The 24,253-nt window shown below is 46.0% G+C and overlaps 2 protein-coding genes across 3 annotated transcripts in view; one reads left to right on the top strand and one right to left on the bottom strand.

The window, feature by feature from the left end:
- The first annotated feature begins 630 nt into the window (after positions 1-630).
- NKIRAS1 (NFKB inhibitor interacting Ras like 1) lies at positions 631-11,843 on the top strand. Its single transcript, XM_009987428.2, has 3 exons — positions 631-765; positions 7,721-7,962; positions 10,764-11,843. The coding sequence occupies exons 1-3, from the start codon at positions 672-674 to the stop codon at positions 11,001-11,003; spliced, it is 576 nt and encodes a 191-aa protein (XP_009985730.1). The 5' UTR covers positions 631-671; the 3' UTR covers positions 11,004-11,843.
- Positions 11,844-15,779: 3,936 nt separating this feature from the next.
- Positions 15,780-24,253, bottom strand: part of LOC104378433 (ubiquitin-conjugating enzyme E2 E1) — a 45,046-nt gene continuing 36,572 nt past the window's right edge. For both annotated transcript variants that reach the window (XM_086614483.1, XM_086614484.1), the window contains 2 exons: positions 16,966-17,113; positions 15,780-15,956 (listed from right to left, as the gene is read on the bottom strand). In XM_086614483.1, coding sequence (XP_086470609.1) covers positions 15,859-15,956; positions 16,966-17,113 — 246 coding nt within the window. In that variant the 3' untranslated portion in view covers positions 15,780-15,858. The remainder of the gene's footprint in view (positions 15,957-16,965; positions 17,114-24,253) is intronic.

Below are 24,253 nucleotides of genomic sequence, written 5' to 3'. Positions count from 1 at the left end.
CTGCCATGGCTCGCTTGCAGAGGGAACTGTCCCTGGCTTCTGGAGCCTCCTGCCAAAACCAGCCCCCACCTGTCCAAACCGATTTAAAACAGACCAAAAAACCTGCTTTTGCATATGCTTTCCTGTGCTTCTGCCTTTAACGCTCCTATTTCCTAGCTCCTGATCTGCAAAAGCTAGAAACTTTCTGTGCATGAAATGAAAGGGAAGGAACCGCCGTTTTGAAGCGTTTCCAGAAGCCATCCTGATACCGCCAGACACCATCAGGCCCACAGCAAAACCACGCAGCCCGATAACGCAAATCTCGCCGTGTACACACACACGCCGACGAGCAGAGCCCCTGCCCCTGGGGGCTCGCGCAGCTCCGCGCTGGCAGACAGCCCCCCCGAGCCCAACGGGACGAGCGTCGAGGCTGCGGGCAAGCGTCGGCACCCATGGCAGCAGCCTAAAACCTTCAAAAACGGTGTGGGAGGAAACTCTAGTCCTAAAAATATCAGTCTCTGGTGAGCGCCTGAGAGGGAGCTGTGCCTCCCAGTCGCCCGCTGCTTTGTGTTTCGCCTCTCGCCTTTTCGGGGGCTTTGCTGCTGCCCGGTGCCGAGCTCTGCCGCTGCGCCGGGCTGAGCTGCTGCCGTGCCTGCCCAGGGCTCGCCTGCTGACTCTGCCCTCCAAGAGCAATGGGAAAGGGCTACAAGGTGGTGGTTTGTGGAATGGCCTCGGTGGGAAAGACTGCGATTTTGGAGCAGCTTCTCTATGGAAAGCATACTGTTGGTGAGATATTTTTACCTTTTTTTTTTTTTGAGGGGGGATCGTTTCCTTTTCCAGAGTCTTGTTCTGTGTGGGCCCCCAAAAAGGACTGCGAAACTGCACTGAGGTGAAGGAAGGAAATAATGTGGTTTTGTTGCATCTCTGGGCAGTTCTTGAAATTCATACTTCCTTGCTTACAGATTTTTAAAAGACGCTTGGAAAAGAACCCTTTCCATGATGTTCCCAGTTATAAAATACATGAATGTTTAAAAAGGAACAAACACAGAAAGTAGGCAATGTGCTTGCTGCCTGTTTACATAATATCTGGTTCCCTGAAGGATGCTGTAGATGCCTGAAAAATAAATAGATATCACATGATGAGCGGAGAGACTTAGACTTTTGTTCTGTCTTCTTAAAGCTTTATTTTGCTTGGTTTTGGCTAATATTTAATCAAAGCACTGAAAAGGAAAACAGCTCTGCTTTAGGTCCCACGTTCTGTGCTGAACTTCAAGGGCCAAACTGCTCAGCTCTCAAAGAAATCGTCCTGTGGAAAACGAACTTGAGAGAGGAGCATGGGATGTCCGAGACTTGCTGTGCACAAAAGAAAGGGAATGAAGGAAAAGCTGGCTTGTTTCCCTCTGTTTCCACTTGACTTGGCTTTGAGAGGAAGGGCAACCATCAGCAGGTTGATGAATTATTCCTGCCTCACTCAGAAACAAGGGGTGGCACCAGGGGTGAATCTCAGGGCTTTGACAGAAGATGCCTAGTCCATCTGTATCTTTTCATTGGGCTGGCAAATTATATGTTGGGGTAAGTTACTGGATAGACACTAGGATTTCTAGAACGGTGCTTTGCGGGCACTGTGCCTTTAAAATGCGTGGATGGGAGGAATTTGCTGGCAAAGCGTGATACAGAACTGCGTGCTAATACCCTTATTTAAAAGGAGGATTTCCTCTAATGTTGCAGCAACATCTGTTTCCAGCATCCTACTGAGCCCAATGCACGTAGCCCCGTGTAGCTTTCAGTGTGAAGGTTGCAAAACCTGCAGGCTGAAGGTTTTTCCCTTTGCTATGGACCTGCCTCACCTCTTTGCGGGTGATTGTCAGGGACACCTGAGCAGCGTGAGCAAGGCCACGCTGCTGAAATCGTATTGCCTGGCATTGCTTCCTGCCCCGAGCTCCTGTTAGCAACCTGGGCAGGGCGGATATTCGGGTGTCGCTGATCAGAGGAGCTATTTATGGAGCCAGTCATGTACACAATTGTACAACGTCATGGTTACTCGCTGACATAAGCAGAGGGAGGCCTCGTGCCCAGGGTTTGGCTGTGGGTGTCCCTCCGTCTCTCCCGAACGCTCTGCTCCATCTCGGCTGTTGCGCAACACAGACTCTCCCCTCCTCTCTCTAAAAGATTTGTTCTCCTTGCCTGCAGCTCTGCTCTTATTTTTTGGAGTTAACAGTAAGGGAGGGAGCAGCCAGCAGCAGAGGAGGGGTGCAAGGGGAGGAAGAAGAAGGTATCCTGTTTTTTATGTTTTGGGTCAAATCTTATTCCCAGCACATTCGGAGAAAGAGGACAAGTAGCAGAGTCAAGATCAGAGTAAGGAGAGGGCTTATATGGAGCCACTGCAGCCCCAAGGGACGAGTGGCCACGGCCCAGTGCTTTTGATATGACCCGTGTGTGCCATGAGGCACGTTTTGGGGAGTGGTCCGATATGTTGGTGTTTCTGGAAGTCCCGCTGAGTGGTCACCCTCCCCCCTGCCTCTTCCTCAGCCCGCAGGCAGTTCTGGCAGAGGGTGCCTGAATTATGGCCTCTGTGAAGATGGTTCCCAGAAGATCTTTAGCTACTGCTCCAATCTGTATTGATTTAACCCTTGAACTATGGAGGTAGGACACCACTGCGAGGGTCTCACTGGACAAGGACAGAGTTTGAGGGCCGCCGAGTCTTTGATTGCTCCTTAGCTGAGCTGGCTTAAACTGCACAGACCTGTTGCTGGTGCTGCCGTTGCAAGGGTGGCCCTCCATGCTTAAAACATGGTTACTGAATCTCGATCCTTGTTTCCTAAAGCTTGCGAGCTCCAGAAAGCTGACACATACCTCTTGGCTGCTGACCTTGTTGGCAGGAGGTGAAAAGGACTAGTGTGTTCACTGAAGCCCGTCTGTTCAGAGCCAACCGGCAAGGCAGCTCACCCGGGATGGCAACATGGGCACAAGCTGTTTCAAAACCTGTGCTTCCTGACTGACGTCAGGAGCAGCTCTGAGGCTGGCCCGCAGGACAGGGAGAGGGGTCGGGGAGCCGTGGGGAGCACTGCTGAGCCAACTGAGTCTCTCTGTTCCTGACAGCATCCGCCTCCTCCTCTGAGTGACAAGAGACGTGCTTGAACTTGGTTGCAATCTGAGCACAAGGTCTGGTGCCATCCTCTGAGGTGTCCCAGCCACTCAGTGGAGGGGGTCTCCTCCTGGCTGTAAATCAGCCGTGAGTCTAGGTCAGTGCTAACGTGCCTCCTGCTGACTTTCCTGTGAGAAGGAGTGGTGGCACAGCTGCTATCAGGGAAGTGATTAGTGTCCTTGGAGGTTTCACGCTGCTATATAAAGCCCTTGGCTTTGAGCCCATGCTCCTGCCTATGTGCTTGGTGATGGTGCTGTAAACCTAGTTGTGCTGCGTTTGTCTTCCTAGAAGTACCTTCAGCTTTCCCTGGCTTGTCATGGATGAAGTCTCCAAGTGCTGCAGTTGCTTACATGGTCAGCAGCTAGCAGTCTTGCAAAGGCACTAAGATCGCTTGTCAGAGGAAAAATTATTAGGGAGGGAGGAATACCCCCGAAAAAGGAATATCTGTGTCCCTGCAGCATGTAATCAACAATGTGTTGTACTAGGCTTTGTGCTGGGCTTTAAAACTGTAAGAGAGGCTGTTTGGCTTGGGCCCTAGGATGAGAAAAGAGAGGGCAAGAAGATAAAAGGTGCTGTCGAAGCCATGTAAAGTAACATATGTATTGCGTGGCAGCCTCTGGCTAAACTGAGACAAGGAATCAAACAAAACCTGGAAGGAGATGTTTGAAATGGGTGCAGATTTACCTTGAGTCACCCAGGGACTGTATTGCAATATGTCAGGCCAAATGGGTGTTAAGGCTTGCATGTATGTATATGGTTGCCTGGTACCTGGGACGATCTCTCTTTTTGTGGCTTAAATGTTGTGTTTGTCCAAATCCTCCACCTTCTGTTGCACTCCTGAAGAAAGAGGGGCCAGTCTTTTCTCTTCAGTCATGAGATGGGTCCTTGGCTGGCAGCAGAAGTTTGTCCCACTAAATACCTGTGGTACCTGGCACTGTTTGGCCTGAGCTCTCTTGAGAGGGCTAACAGGAGAGGTGCTGGCTTAACTTTGGCACAGGACGTGTCTGTAAAGAGGATAGGTGTTTTTCCTTCAACAGTGCTCCTGTTCAGTGATTGCACAGAGTCTTCCTTCTGCCTTTAAAATATCTCCGGCTCCTCAACTGGCAGTAAAGCTTATCAGCTAAGCAGGAGAAGATGAGAACTTTTCCTGTAGAAAATATTATTTTCCTTATCTCTGCCTTCTGGGTGCATAAATAGCTGGTATGGTCAGGTTATTGATACGCAGCTTCTTCAAATCATATTACTAGCTGGGAATGAAAACACCATATATTGCTGTGGTAGAACCCATAATGAGAGAGAATGTGCCTTGCTTGGTCTGAGCTGGAGGGATTTGGGGTTTTAAGTTTCACAGCTCTGAAGATGTGGAGGCTAATTAATGAAATCATGCATTCTTACATCTTTGTTTCTTAAATCAAAACTACCTCCTGGCAGAGCAGCAGTCAGCTTTGTATTTTAGAAATGGATGAAAACGGAGCTGAATGTATGCAATTGAGGGTCACAACTGTGGCTACTGGTTGGTGGGACCAGTACTTAACTGGCAGCCAAATCTAAATAAAGCTCCTGTTGAGTCCTGTTCAGCTCTTCTCCAAGTCAGAGATCCTCTGATATACTGTTGTTTGAGATCTAAGTGAGCAAAGCCTGTTATCCAGGAGCTGTAGAAAAGCAAGTAATAGCAGTCTTTAGGAGCTCTTTGCTAAATTCCTGCTGGAAAGAGGGAGGAAGAGATTACATATGAGATCTTCAAAAGTACTCAAGGAGACACAAAATTCCACTGCATTTATGTTCGAGAGTCATTTGATAACTCCTAAAATTCCATCCATGAAATTTTGCTTTATTTTGGTATTTGCAATCTCTCTGCCTTGTCTAGCCTGAGTGTGCAGTATTCATTAGTATATTGAACCTTTTCTTTTCCTCACTGGGAAACCACCAGGGATTGAAACACCACCCAATTTATGACTGAGGCTTCCCCTTGCCGTTCCTCTGTGGCAGCAGTCGGTATCATAAATGAAGACCTTTCTGCCTCTCCCAAGACTTGCACCAGCTAAGTAGGCACAAGAGAATGGTATCAATCTCCTGTCTGTTCCTCCTTTCCCTCCTTAACCTTTTTTTCATCTTTAATTTCCAAAGAAACTACTCTCCGTAGCTTCTGAACCTGAAAGCTGGTTCCATCTGCCTCTTCATCTGTGTCACAGCAGTAGATATCTCAAAATGCATTTCTGTAAATTTAGAAAAACTAAGTAGCAGGAAAGAGAGAAAAGGCCCATGATAATGCTCTCCTCCAAGGAAAACCTACTCGAGCTGGCAGCAGTCTGCAGGGCAGCAACTCCTCAGCACAAGCTGCCCTCGCCCACCCGGGTAGTGAAGGTGGGAGGACGCCTGAGGATGCCAGTGAAGGAAAGGAGAACTGGGGTCCTTGTGACAGAGAGGATGGGATGGTGCCAGACACCCTCCGAGGACGCTGGGCTTTCCTGATTAGTTCTGCTGCTGGTACAACAACTTGTCTGATCGGAGACCGGGAAAGCACATGAATGGGATAATACTAACAAGCAGCGTAGATATCGCTGTCAGCAAGATGTGGCTAGCAAACGGCCTGGGCTTTGGAAGCAGAGCCTAGAATAAGGTGACACAGGTATGTCTGAAAATTATCTGTGTTTGCCTAGGAATCTGCTTGCCTATACTCCCTCTCTGTGTACATAGGTGAAATGTCACCTCTGGAATCTGATACCGATGCATAAATTCCAGCTCCCTCCAAAGTGCCCCCCATTTCACATCAAAATCTGTTGCTCTGTTCTGCTGACTTACCTCCCAGGTCTTAGTTTTCAAGTAGGATGTTAAAAGACGTAATTTTCACTGCTGCTTTTAATGCCATTCAGAAGAGACTGTCAGAGGAGAATCTGTATATATTAAAGACTGTTGCATTACAGTGCAGCATAAAACCTGTACAACATTATTTGCTGCTTTCTAAAAAGAAAACATAGATACTTACAGTTCATTCCTTCTTGCCAAGGTAATGTTTACTGATGCTAGATATTTCCTTGACCTGTCTGTACAATGCAACGAGGCAGAGCAAGAAAACAATATAGTGCTATATCCAGAGATAGCAGTAGCTCTTAGCTACTTCAGTCTTTAAAAATGCCCTCGTAACACATTCTCCAATCACACAGAATGCCTTTGCGCTTCCTAACCTTTGTTTTGTCCTTCTGCTCTTAGTTTTGCTCCTGCACGTTAGCATGGCTATATTTGGAGGCAAGACAAATTAATTTGTTGCAAACTTAATAAAAGTTTGATCTATGAAGACTGCACAGAGAGGGGCAAAAAGAACAGCTTGTGCCACTTTCCTGCAGAGGAATGCTGCATACATCACGGGAAACCATCAGTGTGGGTGGAATGCTTTAGCTTGTTTGTCGATGTGAAGTATTTTGAATAGTGTCATTGAGTATGGCAAAATCCTTATTTTCACAGGCCAGATAATCCCACGTTTTCTTAAACAATGCACTAATATGGTCCCTTTTTGGCAGACAAAGAGAATAATGGGGTGCTCATTCTTGTAGCCCTGCAACGGCAAACAACTCATGTATATAGGAGTGCAGTAGAGGCAAAATCGCAGATTGCAGAGGGTTCATAAGAATACTTAAAACTAGCTCTGAAAGTGGCCCAGCTACGCTACACAGAGTTTGTTGGGACCTGTAACCTTATGCATCTGCATCCGGGGACCACAAAGCTAAGGTGATCTGTGTGTTTTCAGGTTTGCTTGGAAAAAAAATGTTTTAATTAGTTCAAAGTAAGCCGCCTTGAATTACCTCACGTTTACCATGGGGAGAGGAAGGAAGGAGAGCCAGTATGTAGATAGTTACCATGGAGCAGGTGAGAGATATATACATAGGAGAGCTTGTTACCTTGTGCATGCTCTTACCTTGCAGTAAATGAGCTTGCTCCTGTTAGCAAATCTGAGTCATTTTAAATCCCTAAGAGATGAAAAAAGCTCATTGTGTATTTGAGTAAATAAAGCATGCAACGTTGCTTGCATGCAAATATCCTCTTCCCTTTCTGGCTTAATTTCACTTGTTGGTTAGTTCTACCACCAATACACATCCATTTCCAGAATTATTCCTTTGGCTACTGCTTCTGCTGTATGATCCAGCTCAGTATGAGGCAAAGAAGAAGGCTCAAGATGTTAGTACTCGACTATTTGGTGTTTCCTGGCAGTTTTTCCAAAAGGGTATGTTTGGGCAGGCCCACTTGCAGCACGTTTGGCATAGAATTGGTATACTGGGTGGCCGGAGTTTGGAAAACCTGGGGGAAGAACTGTGTATCTTATCCTATCCTGAATGTGCATGTTGTATAGATTAATTTTACAGGAATAATCGTGTGCTCATATATTAGATGGCCGTATTTACACACTGTCACTGTTGTAAATAGCTGGTGCGGTGATCTATGAATACAGCCCTCCATGGGGATGTCAGGCAAGGTTGAGTCCAGGTCAAGTCACTCTGGAAAGCAGGGGTATTGTGGGGTGAAACTCTGCTGTACTGCAAGTAATTCTTATCGTGGTGCTGTACTTACACCAGTTGAACTTTCCTGCTTGTTTTAAAACAGGCTTAGAAGAGGGTGCCACAATGGAAGATGTGTATTTGGCGTCGGTGGAGACGGATCGAGGCGTGAAGGAACAGTTACGGCTTTATGACACCAGGGGTCTGCAGGAGGGTGTAGAATTGCCAAAACACTATTTCTCTGTTGCTGATGGCTTCGTTCTTGTGTATGCCGTGACCAGCCTCGAAGCTTTCCAAAGAGTTGAACTGCTCAAAAAGGAGATTGATGTCTTTAGGGACAAAAAGGAGGTAAATGCACAGTGTCTTAACTGCTTGGGTTATCGGTATATCAGCGATACGAAGTTAATGTTGCAAAGTATAGATTTTGTTTCTGTAAAACTCGTAAACAAAGGAAAACATGTATACCCACAGCCTTGGGCAATCCAGCAAAAGGAAGCTTTCTCGTGCTGGGGAAGCCTGATTCACATGCCATGCAGGTCATGCAAAAGAATGCGTTTTTTAGTCTCCTTACCTCCTCTACTACAGCTAAAATTCAGTTAGCTGAACACACCAGCCAGGAGACTTATGACTCATAAAACATATGGTCTACAGCAGTACAGTTCGTGTGTTTTTTTAGATATTGTACACGGGAAGTCAAGTGCATAGAAAAATATAACGAAGGGCATTATCTGTGTTTGTTTTGTATTCATGTACTTGATGGCCTACAAAGTGGTGTAATTGACAGTGGGTCTCCCAGACATTAGTCAATTGGCAAAGCGGCTTTAATGTATTTTAACAACCATATTGAATCAATTCAATTGTGTGAAATGACTGCTCTATTTTCCTTTAGAAAGCAGCTAGTGTTTTCAGCTGACAGTGTTCCAGCTTAGCTAAACAAATATAACTTGCATGTGGCATTAGCATTACGGCTTTTCTTACAGTATCTTTATATTCTTGAGTAGTTTTCCCTGTTAAATGTCCTTAGCCTACAGCTTTCCAAATGTCTGGTTTATGCTGTTAAAAAAAAATAAAATAAAAATGCATGAAGAATTAATTGGATAATGGTAGGGATAGACTTTCCAAAAATCTAACTTGTTTAGTACTGACAGCACATAGGGTGGTGGAGGAAGGCAGGCTCCAAGTTCGACAGCAGCTGAATGTGCATTCACGGGAGAGGCATGTTAGCTGGAAGGGCTGGTGTGAGCTGCAGACTGGCACGTATCTCAGGGATATGGGAGTCAAACATAACTCCCTTGCAAGTCAAGGAAAGGTGGATGAGCAGGAAATTTTTCCCTAGTACTGCGTTTTGTGAAGGCCCTGATTTGTTGTAGTGCAGAGAGGGAGTCACAGCCCCAACAGGAGCGGCGTCCCTCTCTCTGTTACCTGCCAGAACTCTTCTCTCTCATTGCATGCAGGTATTTTAGAGAACAGCCAGTTTGCTTACCCTCTGGGAGAGTTTAAAGTTGTGATCTTGACTGAGGATAATATAGTCAAAAAAGCAGCGCCCACAATAAGCTGGATAAATTCGTTTTATTCCTGTGATTTCTAGTCCATATAAAATATGCTTTGAGGCAGGTAGAAGGTGAGGTCAGGAGTCCTACCTTAAGATACTATAAGGAGGCTTGAAGTTTGGGCTCTGCTAGAACGCATCCTTAACTGAATTAGGGATGTACCGCCACACATGGTTCTTCTGAGCTGGCAGAACTTCACCTTGCTGAGCGGCACAGTCCCCTGTTGTGTAGCAGATGACAGAAAGCACTGATGGCTGGTTCCTTGCCTCTGCTGGCTGAGGGGGCTCTCCAGCATGCACCTTAAAGCCTGGCCAGATTTTGCACTAAGTAGAGCTTGTGTTCTCTCACACTGACAAAGCTTAACCACAGGTAAAATTCAGTAGAAGCATGTGGTAAATGCATGTGAAGATTATAGCATCTTTCAAAGCCTTCACAGAGGGGGGGAAAAATATTTTTTTCCAAACATCATGGATGGGCTGCTATAGAAAAGAAAGGAAGCCTCAGACCTCACAGGAACAGGACAGACATCTATCTCTAGCTGGAAAGGAGCAGAAGACATCCTGGTGTTAGCCTGATGAACAGGAAGGAGCAAGCAGGTGTGGCCACAGCAAAAACCCCAGATCATCAGCAAGAGAGGATCTTTGTCAAACCACTAGTGTAGAGATGAGACCCGAGTTTGACTGAGGGCCTTGAACTATAAATATAGACCTGGTTTCCCTTAAGAGCTGACGCTCTTAGAAAATAGTAAACTTAAAATAAGCGGGAACAGTAACTTTAAGTGGGCAGCACTACCTTCAGCACTTCCTAGAACTGCAGTACCAGGCAGGGCACTGAGCTCAGCCACACTGTACTGTCTTGGTGATACAGAAGTCACTTGATTGATCCTTACAACTAAAGATCTGACTTGATACAGCCGTGCTGCTCTGGTTAGCTAACCAGCTGCTCTTAAAACCGCTTCCGAAGATGGTGCTGGTGCTTGCCTGACCCTTTCAGCGACAGAAGACTGTCCACTTACCACTTAAGTCCTTCCAGTGGCTTAATATGCATGTGGGAACAGGCAGCCAGCTGGGCTGGGAGAGGGGCTTAACAGCTCAGCCTGCCCAGGCTGCTTGCACAGGCTGCCTTGTGGCAGCGTTGGCTTTAGTTACATTGTGGGCTGGGGGAAAAAACAAGCTGGGCAAAATCCACAGCTGTGGGGTCCAGGCTTTCTCTGCTGCATGCATTTTTTCATCTCTCAAGCATCCACTGCTCTGACCTGCTCAGATGTCATGTCACTTGCCTAGGGCAGCTCAATTGCCAAGTAAATGGAGAATAGGGCTGTTTAACTTTGGCTATTTTGGGCATTGTTTCCCTTTAAGAAATCGAGGGGAGAAAGGGAAGTCCTGCATATCCTAGGATTAAAACTAGCTTCCAGCCCACAAATAGATGAGGCTAATTCAGATCCCAGACTCTGATCCTCCAAACTACACACAGCTTACCTTGTGCCGCTGCGAAGTTAAAGAACAGGTCTGAACTGCGTTGCTACTTGCCTGCTGTTTAAAAGCACTGTGAGTGGTGGATGCTTTTTGTATAAAGTTCACCCTTTTGTTTTATTTGTAGGTAACAGTTATTGTCTTGGGAAACAAAACTGACCTCCTGGACCAAAGGCAAGTGGAAACAGAAGCAGCACAGCAATGGGCAAGGGCCGAGAAAGTGAGACTGTGGGAAGTGACTGTGACAGATCGGAAAACACTACTTGAACCCTTCACCTTCTTAGCTAGCAAACTCTCCCAGTCCCAGAACAAGTCAACATTTCCCTTGCCTGGAAGGAAGAGCAAAGGGAATAACTGTGATAACTAAGCTACCTTAGCATTGTCTGCTGCTGCCAGGTCACAGCCTAAGTCCTTTCTGTGCCATTTGCTTCTCACAGTTTCACTTAAAGCAATAATCTCATTCAGCAATAAAATCAACAAGCTTATGGCTAAGAGGTATCCTTCCTTCCCACAGACTTGGCTTGAAAAAGTCACTGGTGGCAAAAGCCTTAACAAGCACTTCATGAGAAGAGTAATCTTGCAACAAGGCTTATGGAGGAGGGAGGGACAGCTGGATGCCTCTCTAGCAAAGGCTCTGACTATGCCTGTATACAGCCATGTTGAGGGACAAATCAACAAGCTTATCATGAAGCAATCCCCCTGCAGATTTATAGCCTCTAGTCACAAGTAGTACTAGCTTCAATAAAGCATTCAATTTGGAGAGAGGATATGTTTGAAACGGCAACAGTCCTTTTACCTTGACCTTAAACAGGGCCACAGGGCTTTTTTGATGCTGCAGGAGGCTGAGGTCAGTGTGTTGTTGCAGGAGTAGAGTTTGGGGCAGGAGGAACGACTACCAGCAGATTTAGCCACTGAAGTTCTGCTAGTGTCTGGAAGGAAAAAAAACCCAAAACACCCAAATCTTGTGGGAGATACTAGAACAGGTCTACCCCAACATGAAGCTTGTCAGCAAAATCTGGCAAGTAGTGCTTTCAGCTCAGGAATTTATTTGTACAAACCAAGAAAGCTCTCAGAGCACTCATTAATTTAACTGCGACCTGAAGGACAACATAGCTCTATGTGGTTTTGTTCCAGCATATCCAGTACAAATCAGTCACGCTCACACACGTGATAATTTTACTGAGAAATTACACAGAGCAATTTTGTATGCAGGAGGTACTGCCCAGGCTCTGCTTAATGCATTGCGTAACACTCCTACCCAGCAGATCAGCCAAGCTGTAGCCATCCACCCTCTGTACAAAGCTACGGGCCAGATAACAACCAGCACAAAGTGCTGTACTGCTTTGTGAGAGGGGGCTAGGGAGTGTAGGAGGCTGCCTTTTGGGAATGTCCCCATGGCAAATGCCCAGAAGTACCTGGACAATGGCCTTGGTCTTAATACGCCACACATTTGTCCAGCAGCAGGAGTACTGTACATGTTGTACACAACGACTGTACATGTTGTGTTTAACTCTCCACGCTGGTAAACCTGTGCTGCAGGAATCTGCTGTCCCAGGTCAGCCTTCAGTAAACTAAACAAAATTGGATATAGAAGCGCAGCATGAGCAACTGTTACCAGAGAGAGTGGCCAGCTTTTGGCCTCTAACAACCTCTTATACTACTCAATACTAGCTTTTCTTTATATTTGAAGACACAAATGGGGAGAGGGAGTGAACTGAAGTACCCAGTTTCCTCATTTTCCACTAAATTAATGTTTTGAACAAATATTGAGAATTTCACTGTGAGTCAGCAAAACCATGAGCAGTATTTGCACTGTCATACCATAACTGCTAAATAGTAAGTGTGCTTAATGATCACAATTAAGCTGTGTGCTTATAGCATTGCTCTTCTTGAATACTGACAAATAAAGTCCGTCTGCATTACTAATGTCAGAGCAGCAGTACAATTCACTAAAAATCAAGCAGGTATTCCTACCTTTATAATGAAGGTAGACGAAACTGTTTATGCACTTTGCTCAATATAGTTGGGATTGCTGTGGCCAAGGAGTAAGATAAGAGAGCAATTATGAATGAGCAAGCTCTTGTAAAGCCCTGCTAGAAACATACAATTGTTTCCATTGCAACACTGCAGCTGAGTAAGCACTACAGCACGACCTCCCCCAACCTGGCTGGTAATAGTCATTGTCCCCAGCGACGCTGCAGGACAACACTCCCTCCTCACTCATTTCCTACCAAACACACGTGTACTCAAAGCTTCTCCCTACCCAGAAGACTTCGCATCTGCCTGCGTGCTTGGGAAGTGGGGGTGACCTCAGAGCAGCAGCGGTTCACCTCCTTGCTGCAACCTCTCACCAAGGAATTGGTTACATTCCTCCTCTTCAGCTCTGCAGAACCCTTCTTCTAGAAGGGACATGATTCAGCTTTGGATCAATCAAAATAAGCAAAGATCTCTGCTAACCGCACATCGTCACTGAAGCTGACCCTTGAGCCAAGGGAACGCAGGTTGACAAGTCAGAATTAACTTAAAACGTGTGGAGGTGGAAGGAATGGAGATTACTGGTTCCTGTCCGGTTCTGCACCCTGCAGACTCAGTGCCATTCCCTGCCAAGACTGATGTCACCTGTAGGCTGCCAGAGCCGTAGTGTGCGAGATCAGCTTGCTCACCACTCCCTGGGACACTCAGGACTTGACAATGTTTTAAGAAAGGCAAGAGGAAAAGGGATCTTCTGAATGACTGAGGCCATTTTCCCAAACAGGTTACATACATAAAGGCAAACATGTTGTCTTTGATTTGGTTAAGTTCATTAGAAACAAGTTTATGTTATTTTGGGTATTTGCATAAACCACACCCACCCCCCTCTGTCTTCTTTCATAAGCTTATTCTGATGCTTTTTAAGCACTCAAATGAATTGTCTTTTCTAAATGCCATAGTATTTTATTGACAAATGATGGAAAATGTCGTGTCTCTTCTGCAAACAATCTACACGCAGTGGCTGATACTGAGTAAAAATGAAACTCACTGTAGTACAGTTTTACATAGGGTTAATGAGCAAAGTACAGAGTATAATGTAGTAGCTAAAGGGCAAAACATGTGTTTTGTTCTTACTGTTCCACTGACTCAAAACCTGTCCTAGGTCACTGGGATCACTTACTTACTACAAAGCTAGACAGTCCCTTCGTAAGATAATGGAGAAAAATTATTACAAAAAAGAAAAATAAATTAGTAAATTAAACCATCTTTCTCTGTTCCTCTTGAACTTCTGTCCTGCTGAATAAACACTGTGCAAATCAGTCACCCCAAATCAGCTCCCTCTCCCCCACCAGCTACAACAGTTAAATTCGCATGTTCTGGTAGCACGAAGCAAGGAGCTGACAAAAACCTACTGAGATTAAACCATTTACCTCCTCACTCAGTAGAAGGAGAGGAGGAAACGACTACTAGAGATGCTCTTGGTGTGATGTAACTATATACCAATAATTTTCCTGGGCTAAGCCAAACGGCTGAGGGAGCTCATACACCAAAACACACGTTCTGTCAAAAGAAGGCAGTTCAGCAAATGAGGCTAATGTTCTGCTACCCACAACCACCCAGCAAAGGAGGTATACTTCCGATTAACAGATTACTTTGGACCAAGTTCAATTTGATCTGTATAGGGATAGGAAGAGAAGCACATAAATAAAATATAAGGAATTGATTCTAAAGCACCAAAACAAACCCAAGAGCACAGACGACCACATAGCACTCAGAAGAATGTCGCAAGGTGAAGTACTTGCTGTGTGAAAACGAATCTGTACTTCCGGCCTGTACCTTAAGGGAGTGGTCAGAAATGCCATATCCACAACTAACTGCCCTGTTGCTACACACCTCAATGTAAACACCATGTCTCTAGGAGATAATCTTTGTAGGTAGTTAAAGGATCTACAGATTAAGTCTCCTTTACTCTCCTTTAAGGTGTCTTCTGCTAGCTTACCAGGACATGATGCCTTCTCCTCTTCCAGGTGGGAATAGACCACTCCATCAGAAAACCACGAAGATATTCTCATCTTCCTTTTACCTCTGCCTGTTTCCCTTCCAGATCTCTTACGCTTTTCCAGTCGTACTTTGAAATAACGTGCCACTCCTGAAAAGCCAATGCTGTGAAAACTTCAGCTTAAAAGTAACTAGCATGGACTCTGTGGCAAGTTACCTCCCCATGGGCCATGCCAGCCTGTGCAACACTTACACAGTGAAGAGCTGAAAAAGTCTTACGTTGTCATTCATTGTACGCTTGCCTAGAAGTGTATTCCCAAAACAGCAGCAGTCAGTGCACTCACCTTCAGACCGCCGTTGTCCTTATCCACACTGTAATCCTCAAAGCGTACTGGGAGACACTGTTCCAGCAAGATGACAAAGCAAGGCACTAAGCAGAAATCTTTTCTTCTTCTTTTTTTTTTAAACATCTTTTTATTAGCACAGTAACAAATGCAGACTTAAGTAGCCCACAACATACAACCAATCCACTGAGTGACTCCTATTCCACGCCTTACAGTTAAACAGCTTAAGGTATTTCACTACAGGTTACCGTAAGTCCTGATTAAACCCTTTATTCTTTTCACAAAGATAGATTGGCTTATAAAATAATACATTAACTACTTCTCATTTCATATATGAGGCCATATATCCACCTCTTTGTATCACAGATCATGAGATGACAGTCTTTAAAAAGGATTTGTTAAATACCAATGTGCCTTCCATAGGGGAAAACAATCTCGACATCTTTTTACAAAAAAAACCCCCCAAAAAACCCAAACCCAACCCAGAACAAAATAAACCCCCCAAAACTAAAACAAAACAAAAAGCAAAAAACAGTGTGTAGAGTCTTGAAAGGACTTTTACATAAATGTACCTGTACAAAATTAAGCTGGTTTAATCTTTTACATAATGCAAGCAAACTGAAAACCAAAGAAGTCTTAAGAAGTTTACATTCTTCTCGGTACTATATGTGAGCTAATATTGCTGAACTAATTACAGTCTTAAAATATGCTATTCCAAATCCTAGCTGTCTACTGTAGCAAGATACCTTAAGTTACAACAACAAAATTTTAGGAAATAAAAGACTGAATAAAATCTGTTATAGAAATACCCTACTCTTTACCAGCACCCTCCCTCCCCCACCCCTTCAAAATCATAAGCAGCTCTTTCCATCACAGACAAATAATGTAAGAGTTTGACAAAAATCCAACTTATGTAGCATATCTTTTGGTCCATTGTCTGGCCATTCTGTCATGCTCTGCTCTGTTAGTCATGTACTGAGTGGCAATACTTCCAACCAGGGGGTCAGCTGAAAAGAAAACAAACCACTTAGTTCAGACAAGTTACTGAATAAAAGCTTAAAAATAAAGCTGAAGTGTGAATTTAATACAAGGGAATCACACAGGTGAGGTACACTGCAACAATCTAAACATACTGAATTAATGATCTGTATCTTCAGTGATTTCTGTGTATTTATGATGGTGACGTACTAATCTATTACTTAATAAAGAGCAAAATGCCAATTAAAGTTTTAAGGAGTTTAAAAGACAACAAGCCAGTTGTCATATTTTGCATTACTGAGAACTTTCACTGATTCATGCATTTCAGGTTTATTTCACCCATTCTAGAAGTGCCTGGTACATACTTATTGCTAAGTGTACTTGTATCAATATAAATCTGCCTTCTAGGAAAGATCACATCTCAAGGAGAGGTTTTATTTTTCCAACAAGTTTTTTTTTTTTTATTATACATAATATAGTGTGAAATCTGGTGTTTCTCTCATCTTTAGATGCATATAGAAATACAACCTGTAAAATTGGCTTTGTAAACCAAGACATATTCATCTTAACTGGCATGGATAACGGGTGGGTTAGAGAAGCAGTGAGGACTACTTGTGGCATAGTGGGTCACTGGTGTTAAATGGATGATGGAAAGTAAAAGGCTAATCCCCTTGTTTTGAGAATTGCGTTCACGGCTCTTCTAGCTCCGTTACTGAATTACTACAGTCCTACAGACCAGCGAAGAGTGTTTAACCCTTACCCAAAACCAGAGTTGGTTTGGAAGGGGAAGGAGTTTTCATGTGCAGGAGGAGAACGGCCGCTTTCCTCGAGGGTCAGCCTGAGGAGTGGTGAACAGCAGGCAGGTAGGGTGTATCACCTCCACCACCTCTCCGGCTGCTCTGGAGAGGGAAACGTGCTGCGCTGGAGGCTGGCACCGCGCTGGCCGAGGCCAGCAGGATGAGATGAGGGCCACGTTATTTGGGTGCCGGGTGGGGTGCAAGGCGGCAGGCGGCCTGCGGGGCTGCGCAGGGCACTTACCGGGGTTGCAGTCTGTGAGGAGGGAGCAGATGGAGAGGAGAACTTTAGAAATGGTTAATGCTGGGCTCCAGTTGTCTTTTAAAATGTCCAGGCAGATGACGCCTTGGCTGTTGATATTACAGTGGTAGATTCTTGTCCGAAACGTTACCTGCAAGAAACAGACTTGAGCTGGGGCACCACACGCAACCTGGTAAGGCGACGGGCGGTAGAAACGAAGGGAGAGGAGGGGAGAGGGAGAGGGAGAGGGAGAGGGAGAGGGAGAGGGAGAGGGAGAGGGAGAGGGAGAGGGAGAGGGAGAGGGAGAGGGAGAGGGAGAGGGAGAGGGAGAGGGAGAGGGAGAGGGAGAGGGAGAGGGAGAGGGAGAGGGAGAGGGAGAGGGAGAGGGAGAGGGAGAGGGAGAGGGAGAGGGAGAGGGAGAGGGAGAGGGAGAGGGACCCATGCACGCTGGCGGAGAAGAGGGCGCGAAGGGCGGCCCTTCGCCCCGGGCTCAGGGTGACCGGCCGGGCCGAGCCGGGGCCGGGCCGGGCCGGGCGGGCTCCCCGGGCCGCCGCCGCCCTCTCGCGGCCGTTGCCGGGAGCGCACCCGCCCCCCGCCGCCGGGCCGGGCCGGGCCGCTCTCCGGCGGCAGGGAACGGCCGGGCTCCTCGGTGGGTTCCCGGCACCCCCACCTCGGCCGACTGCAGCCGCCTCGCTCCAAAAAGGCATTTCCCACAGGCAGCTCCAGGGAAAAATAAGAGATCCGGCCCGAGTACATCTTGATGCCAGAGTCGAACCGAAAAGAGCCGATTCAAAAGAAAGAAGCCTCCCGGGCGCGGGGCTGGCAGTCCCGTTCCTGGCCCCTCCCAGTACCCCGAGCAGCGCTAAACGCGCCGTGACGGGCGACAGCACAGTCCCCGTCCGAAGGGGAAGGGGAAGGGGAAGGGGAAGGGGACCGCATGGCGGAACGGGATGGGACGTGGGTGGCCCGGCAGAGCCCCAGGGGTGAATCCCTGCGGGCTCACGGCTGACAATGCCTCCGCCACCTCCCCGCAAAACAACGGCCAGCCGTCCAACCCTGCCTGCTCATCGTCACCGTGAAACCCAGCTTGTGGGGGTATTATTATTACTATTATTACCTTCTGTCTTTTTGCTCACAGCAGCAGAGGGGCCTGGGGCTTTAACACCAGCGTTTTTCTCCCACTGGGCTCCCAAGGACTTGTAAAATCCCCCAGATAGGCCAGGGCACTTGGAGTCGCGGCTCCCATCATTTCTAAGTGCTCAGCAACCAGAGGAGTTGGTTGGATTTTATTATTTTCAAATTTAGGAGATGCGAATGAGCTGGGCAGCTTGCCACAGAAGTTATCCAAGAGGGAAATAAAAGCACCACAAGCCGTTCGCGGGAGAATACAACGTCACCTGCAGAAAGGCCTAACTGACTCACTGGATGAGGAGCAACTACAAATTCGGTGGAACTTGCATGGATTAGGATTATCTGCGTGAATAAAAGTTGGCGGGTTCATGCCCTAAATCCTCAGAATTTGTCAGCTATCCACACCCACAGATTTTATTGCCTGTTTATAGGTCACGGGGGTATTTGCGAAACACACTCGATAAGCGTGCGGTATGACCAGAACACACTGGTGCTTTCTCTCGAGATGAGACCAGCCCACACAAAACTCGCCAGCCAACCCTCGTTTTTTCTGCTGTCTTTCTGATGCAAAAATTTTGCCCGTGACCCTCCCACTCGCAGGCATGGGGTGGCGTGACACAGCTACACAACCCTGGTGCCTGCCGTGTCCCTTTGCACTGCATCCGAGCAGTGTTCCCAAGAACGTTCCCGATGCACGGAGCACACGGGCTATTTTCAGACTTGCAGAATCAGTTACTTGTCGCACAGGAGACACCCACACTGCAGGCTTGGGGAGACTTTCTGCTTTGTTCCTTGTAAACTGCTTGGATTTTAGATTAAACCAGGAAGCAAACAGAAAAAAAAAACAAACCACCAAATCCCTACACTTTTGCATGTTATGGGTGGAAATAGCAAAACATCTGCAAGACAGCAGAGATGTGTCCCCCTCTTACTCCTTTTCTGCAACAAGCTGCAACTCCAAAACCAAGACCTCCTGCTGCCTTCTACCTAGGGAACCTTGGAAGTATAGCAGGTAAGAAACCCAGATGACCTTTGTCTCCCAAATTATCTAATCCTCAGAGGAAAAGCAGCAATGACTCCCTGCAGTCATGTGGAAGTCCACGCACCTCAGCCTGAGCAGAGGGTGGATCTGACTCTGCCGTACCTGCCCCAACCCACACTGTTTTGGGCAAAACAGAAGTTTGTGGCATTCAGGGTTGCTGGCAATGGCTCTGCCTTGGTCAGCCCAGCCCCACTGCTGGCTCAGTATTTCTCTATTTGACCTGCAGCTTTGGTCTCCTTCCAAGAAGGCTTCTAAATGTAGGTGAGGTAATAATTTGAACAGATTAAACACTTCCAGAAGGGGAAGAGTGGAGTATTTCCAAGTTGATACAATAAGGACCAAATTAACAGAGAGGTCAAGAGTTCTGATTTGTAAAGACAGAAACTTGTTAATCCTGATTCTGAGCACAAAAGCTAAATACTCCGTAGGCAGTCTCTCAGTCCAGTTGACTAATAACTGATAACAAAGCATGAATCCTGTTTGCCTTTAAGAGTAAGACTTACATTTTAATTATTATTTGTGAAGGAAGGGAAAGAGAGAAAGAAAACTTCCAACTTCCATATATTTGCAGAACAGCCTGCTTCCTTAAGAAACCTTAAGGAACCCCTTAAGGGTTATACCCATGAACCAAAATCAGTTTTCTCTCATTAGAGGAGCTCTACCTAACCAAAGCACAGTAGGAAAAAAATCTAAATTTGTTTTTACTTAAACAGCAAGTCAGAACTGGGATGGTGTTAAGACACATGTAGTCCAGCTGCTTGCCATTTACAATCTTTGCTGATGGTACAAAAGCCAGCTGTGCAGGGAACCCAAATGAAGCTGAGAGAGGGGGAGGAATTGAAAGTGTACTTAAAACCAAACAAAACTATTTAAAGTAAACATTCATTACACTTTAAAGAGGGAAAAAAAAAATAATCACATAAACCTAGCAGATTCACACCAAAACCAAGAGAAACCAAGTTACTCAGGAGGTAGTACAACATACTCAGGGTCAAGAGAACAGCACGCAGAATAGCAGAAAAATAAAGCGTAACCGAACAATCCTTTGGAAATGTCCCACCTGAGATTACATTAATGCAGTAAATACACAGAGTGAAGCACAGCTTTTGAAAAGACATAAAAGAAACTAATCTCAATCTTACCCTTAAGTGATAGCAGAGGTTAATTTAAACAAGCAGCAAAATAGGAGTAGGGGGAAGGAAGTGGTTAGAGGTTATTAATACAAATGATCAAAGTACACACTAGGTCAACACAAGCTACTGTTTTCACCTCAATAAATGAAATCTAACCCAACTATAATGTAACTCTTGGGAAAACGCCCACTGTAATAGTACAAAAGAATAGCAATTGTCTTAAGGACTAAGAACTGAACTCTTGAATTCTAATTATACTTGTTTATTAGAGTCTCCTGAATCCAGGCCCACCCAGCATGTGCCTGACTCAATTGCTATCTGAAACAAAGGCAAAACCAGAATATCGCACAAAATGAGAAAACATAAAAGCAGAGAACAGATTAACACTAACGTCTTCAAAGCGTTGTATGGAATGCTCAATAAATGCAAAAGAACTCCATTATATATATTGAGGACAGGAGAGAGAATATCTGTCCCTCTATCAGATTTCTCCCACTGAAGTTCCTTGCACTGTGCAATGCATTTCCAAGTGAAAATTTAAGACCTTTAATTTCTCCAGCCTCAAGCACAGTAGAGCAGTCCCTCTTTATATCCTTCCAGGAACTTGTTAACACCAACTCCAGCACAGTCCTCTGGCTCTCCTATAGCAACATCCTCCCTGCAAACGTTTGCTCCAACATACTGAATCAAATCCTCAACTGGAGCTAGACCCAGTCCTCAAAGGCTGCACCTGTATATCCTTCATCACACATCTCTAGGATGCTCATCAGCCATGCAGCATTTGTCAGTAGTGGTTGAGCCTCAACACCTTCTCTCACACATATTCCTAAGGGCTTGGAAGCCTGCCAGGATGATCAGTTTCACCTCACTTTATTTAAGAAGGTAAATCGTTTAATAACACTTCAAGTTATGAAATGTGTTCTACTACTTCGTCACAGGGCAGCCCACATCAGGAACCGACCTCATAAAAGCTACCCAGGACTCAAAGAGGCAGTAGAAGTTTTCTTCCACTGGTCTTGCAAGGGTTACCAAGAAAGACTCAAGGGAAACTAGTCCTTTCACTCTAGAGAGCTTAATCTTTTCAGATGTCAAGGCTTTTGAAATGACTCTCAACCATTCAACTGCTCTACTAGTGCTTATCCTCAAAATGACACACTGAGTTTTGTTTCAAGTAGTTGTTTACTTCTTGCCCTAAAAGACAAATACAGAAAGGCTATGGTAATTACATTAGTCCTACTGCTTCCCGATAACCCATAAACAATATTTGTCAGTTGCTGTAAGTAGTTGGGTAACCTGAAATCAACAAATTTGTGGGAATAAAGCAGGACCAATATGATAATTCTATATTCCACGTTGTCATTGATTAACAGTAGCGTGTTAACACAGGCGCCGCTGTGAGAGTCTTTGGTTCTCAGCAAAAGAAAGGATCTTCATTTAAACCTGAAGTACTGAAGCAGCACAAGTATGTTCTATTAGAGCACTGCTACACCTTCTCTTATATCCCATCTCAATGTGACTGAAGCTGTACGTATTTTATTTCCACACATATATGTGGTTTGTAAGCCAACTTGGACTCTGATAGATGGAAGACTCCATTTAAATGCAGCTCTGCCACAAGACAGTGAATCTCCACTAAACTAGACTTTCAGGGCCTGTTTGTTTTAATCCCACCCTTCTTCTCATCCAAGAGAGAGAGTTTAGATCCAAAGATAAAGGCAAAGAGATCCCTGTTAGAAGCCCAAAGTAGAAAGCAGGGCTGAGCTGGAATGTCAAAACTTTATCTTTGGTTCTGCATCAGAGAACTTGGCATACAGGGCTGTCTCAATACCACTGGTAGTTATAACATGGTCTTGTAAGGGATCAGCCTGCATAAGCCTGGGATGATAAATGCTTCTGACCCATAGCATAGAAAGGTGTAGTAAAGAACATATGGGAAGGTAAAAGCTCCGCCTTTAAATGCTTACTGGGTCCAGGACACAAGATATTGCATAGCGCCAGTTGGATAATAAATTATACAATGCAAACTAATTAAACCAAAATAATGAAAAACTATTCTGAACTGAGTTAAACTCTAACACGAGACACAAGAGAACCATCTGTGCTGCCAGAGAACCTCCAAAGAGGGATGGACAGGTGTCAGCAAGAAATCACTAGAGATGTCCCAAGGTAGACCATGCTCCTTGTGAATTGCAGCCCCAGCTTAGGGGTAGAATTTAAGGTCCTGTTGATACTACCAGTGTGCTGGGATATGTGATGGGGTTTTGGTAGCAGGGGAGAGGCTACAGAGATAGCCACTATAAGAAGCTGTGAGAAGCTTCCCTGACTCCAAAATCAGTCGGATGGGCCTCTGGCCAGGCCGGGCCACACCTCCCTCTGGCCAGGGATGAGCCAGTCAGCACCTCTGCAAATGCCATATTTTCAAAGGAGCCTGAACTGAGGCTGGACCTGCAGTGAAGAGAAGGGAGAGGCAGGAGGCAGGGGGCTGGCCACTTGGCCTTCCGGACAGGTGGCTGCCCCCACTGGGCTGCTGCCACTCAACTGGAGATGGCCATGGCAGTGCAGCTTGGAGAGCTCCGAAGCACTTCGCTCCCGGGGCACCCACTAGGCAGAGTTCATCCTGCCGGGACTGCCGAGGTTTGTCGGGCCCAGCACGGCTGCAGCAGAGAGGACTGAGACGTGAGAGAAATGGCTACACGGACACTGAGGACAGTGAAGATAGAGCGAGAGGAGGTGTGCCGGAGCTGAGATTCCCCTACAGCCCATGGTGAGATGGCAGGCGGCCCCCCTGCTGCCCGTGGAGATTAATGGTGAAGCAGAGACCCACCCAGAGCCCGTGGAGAAGCCCACACTAGAGCAGAGATGCCTGTGCCTAAGGGAAGTCGTAGATTGTCTCCGTGGGAACGACCCCATGCTGCTGGATACTGATGACAAGGCAGAGAGGTATCTTAAGTCAGTGGGGGACCCCATGCCAGAACGGGTGGCTGTGCCCTAAGAAGCCATGACTCTGTGCAAAAAGCCCGTGCTGGAGCAATCTGATGGGTAAGAATTGCATCCTGCAGGAAGGACTCACATTGGAGAAGTCTGTGGGCTATGTCCCGTGATGAGAGACTACAATGGTAGCAGCGGAAAGAGTGCAAGAAGCCCTCTCCCTTTAGGAAAGGATCAGCAGCAATAACATGTGACGAACTGATTGGAACCCCTCCCCATTCCCTGTCCCCCTGCTGCTGGGGGAGGAGGTAGAGCTGGGAAGAAGGGAGGGATGGGGTGGAGGTGTTTTTAAGATCTGGCTTTGTTATCCTCTCTGAATGAACTGTTAATGAATCAAATTGATTTGTCCCCAAGACAAGTCTGTTTTGCCTGGGGCCATGGCTGGTGGGTGATCCCTCCCTGTTCTCACCTTTACCCTCAGGCCTTCTGTGACAATTTTCTCCACCTCGCCAAGGGGGAGGAGTGAGTGAGCGACCGCCTGGTAGCTTAGCTGCCAACTGGGCTAAACCACGACAACCAGAAACCCTGAAATTATGCTAGCAAGAACAGTCAAACAGTTTCCTTAATTTGGGAAGCTTGTATTAATTTGTCTGGTATGACCAATTAGCATTGTCTCCTCTGAGATGGACTGATGGCCTCAACTATGGCAACTAGTCCTTTCTACTGCGGACTAGACTAAAGTCTAAAGATGGGGCAGTCATTGGCATTTATCTCATCAATGCAATAACTTTTAACTAGAAGGTTAAACATGCACAGAAATGCTTTCAGATACAAGGCAAACAGGAAGTGTATATATAACCACCTCTTCTAACCCAACTCTCTTCCTCTGGCCAAATATGTGAACCACAAGATAACATTCACTTGCACTGGTATTTGCCTTGTAGCATTGGAACACAACCACCCTGGCGGGGTGAGAGCTTCACAAATATAACACACCTACAGAAAAGTTTGTTAGTGTACAAGTAAGGGAACATCACAACATATCCAACAAAACTGA

Source organism: Tauraco erythrolophus, chromosome 7, assembly GCF_009769465.1.
Source record: "Tauraco erythrolophus isolate bTauEry1 chromosome 7, bTauEry1.pri, whole genome shotgun sequence".
Classification (NCBI taxonomy): Eukaryota; Metazoa; Chordata; class Aves; order Musophagiformes; family Musophagidae; genus Tauraco; species Tauraco erythrolophus.
This window is presented reverse-complemented; position numbering and strand designations above follow the sequence as displayed.

Excerpts from the sequence above, each read along its gene's own strand:
- NKIRAS1 (XM_009987428.2), top strand. The coding sequence starts at position 672 with ATGGGAAAGGGCTACAAGGTGGTGGTTTGTGGAATGGCCTCGGTGGGA. Across the intron at positions 766-7,720 it reads CTATGGAAAGCATACTGTTG|GCTTAGAAGAGGGTGCCACA; the intron begins GTGAGATATTTT and ends GTTTTAAAACAG. Across the intron at positions 7,963-10,763 it reads TCTTTAGGGACAAAAAGGAG|GTAACAGTTATTGTCTTGGG; the intron begins GTAAATGCACAG and ends TTTTATTTGTAG.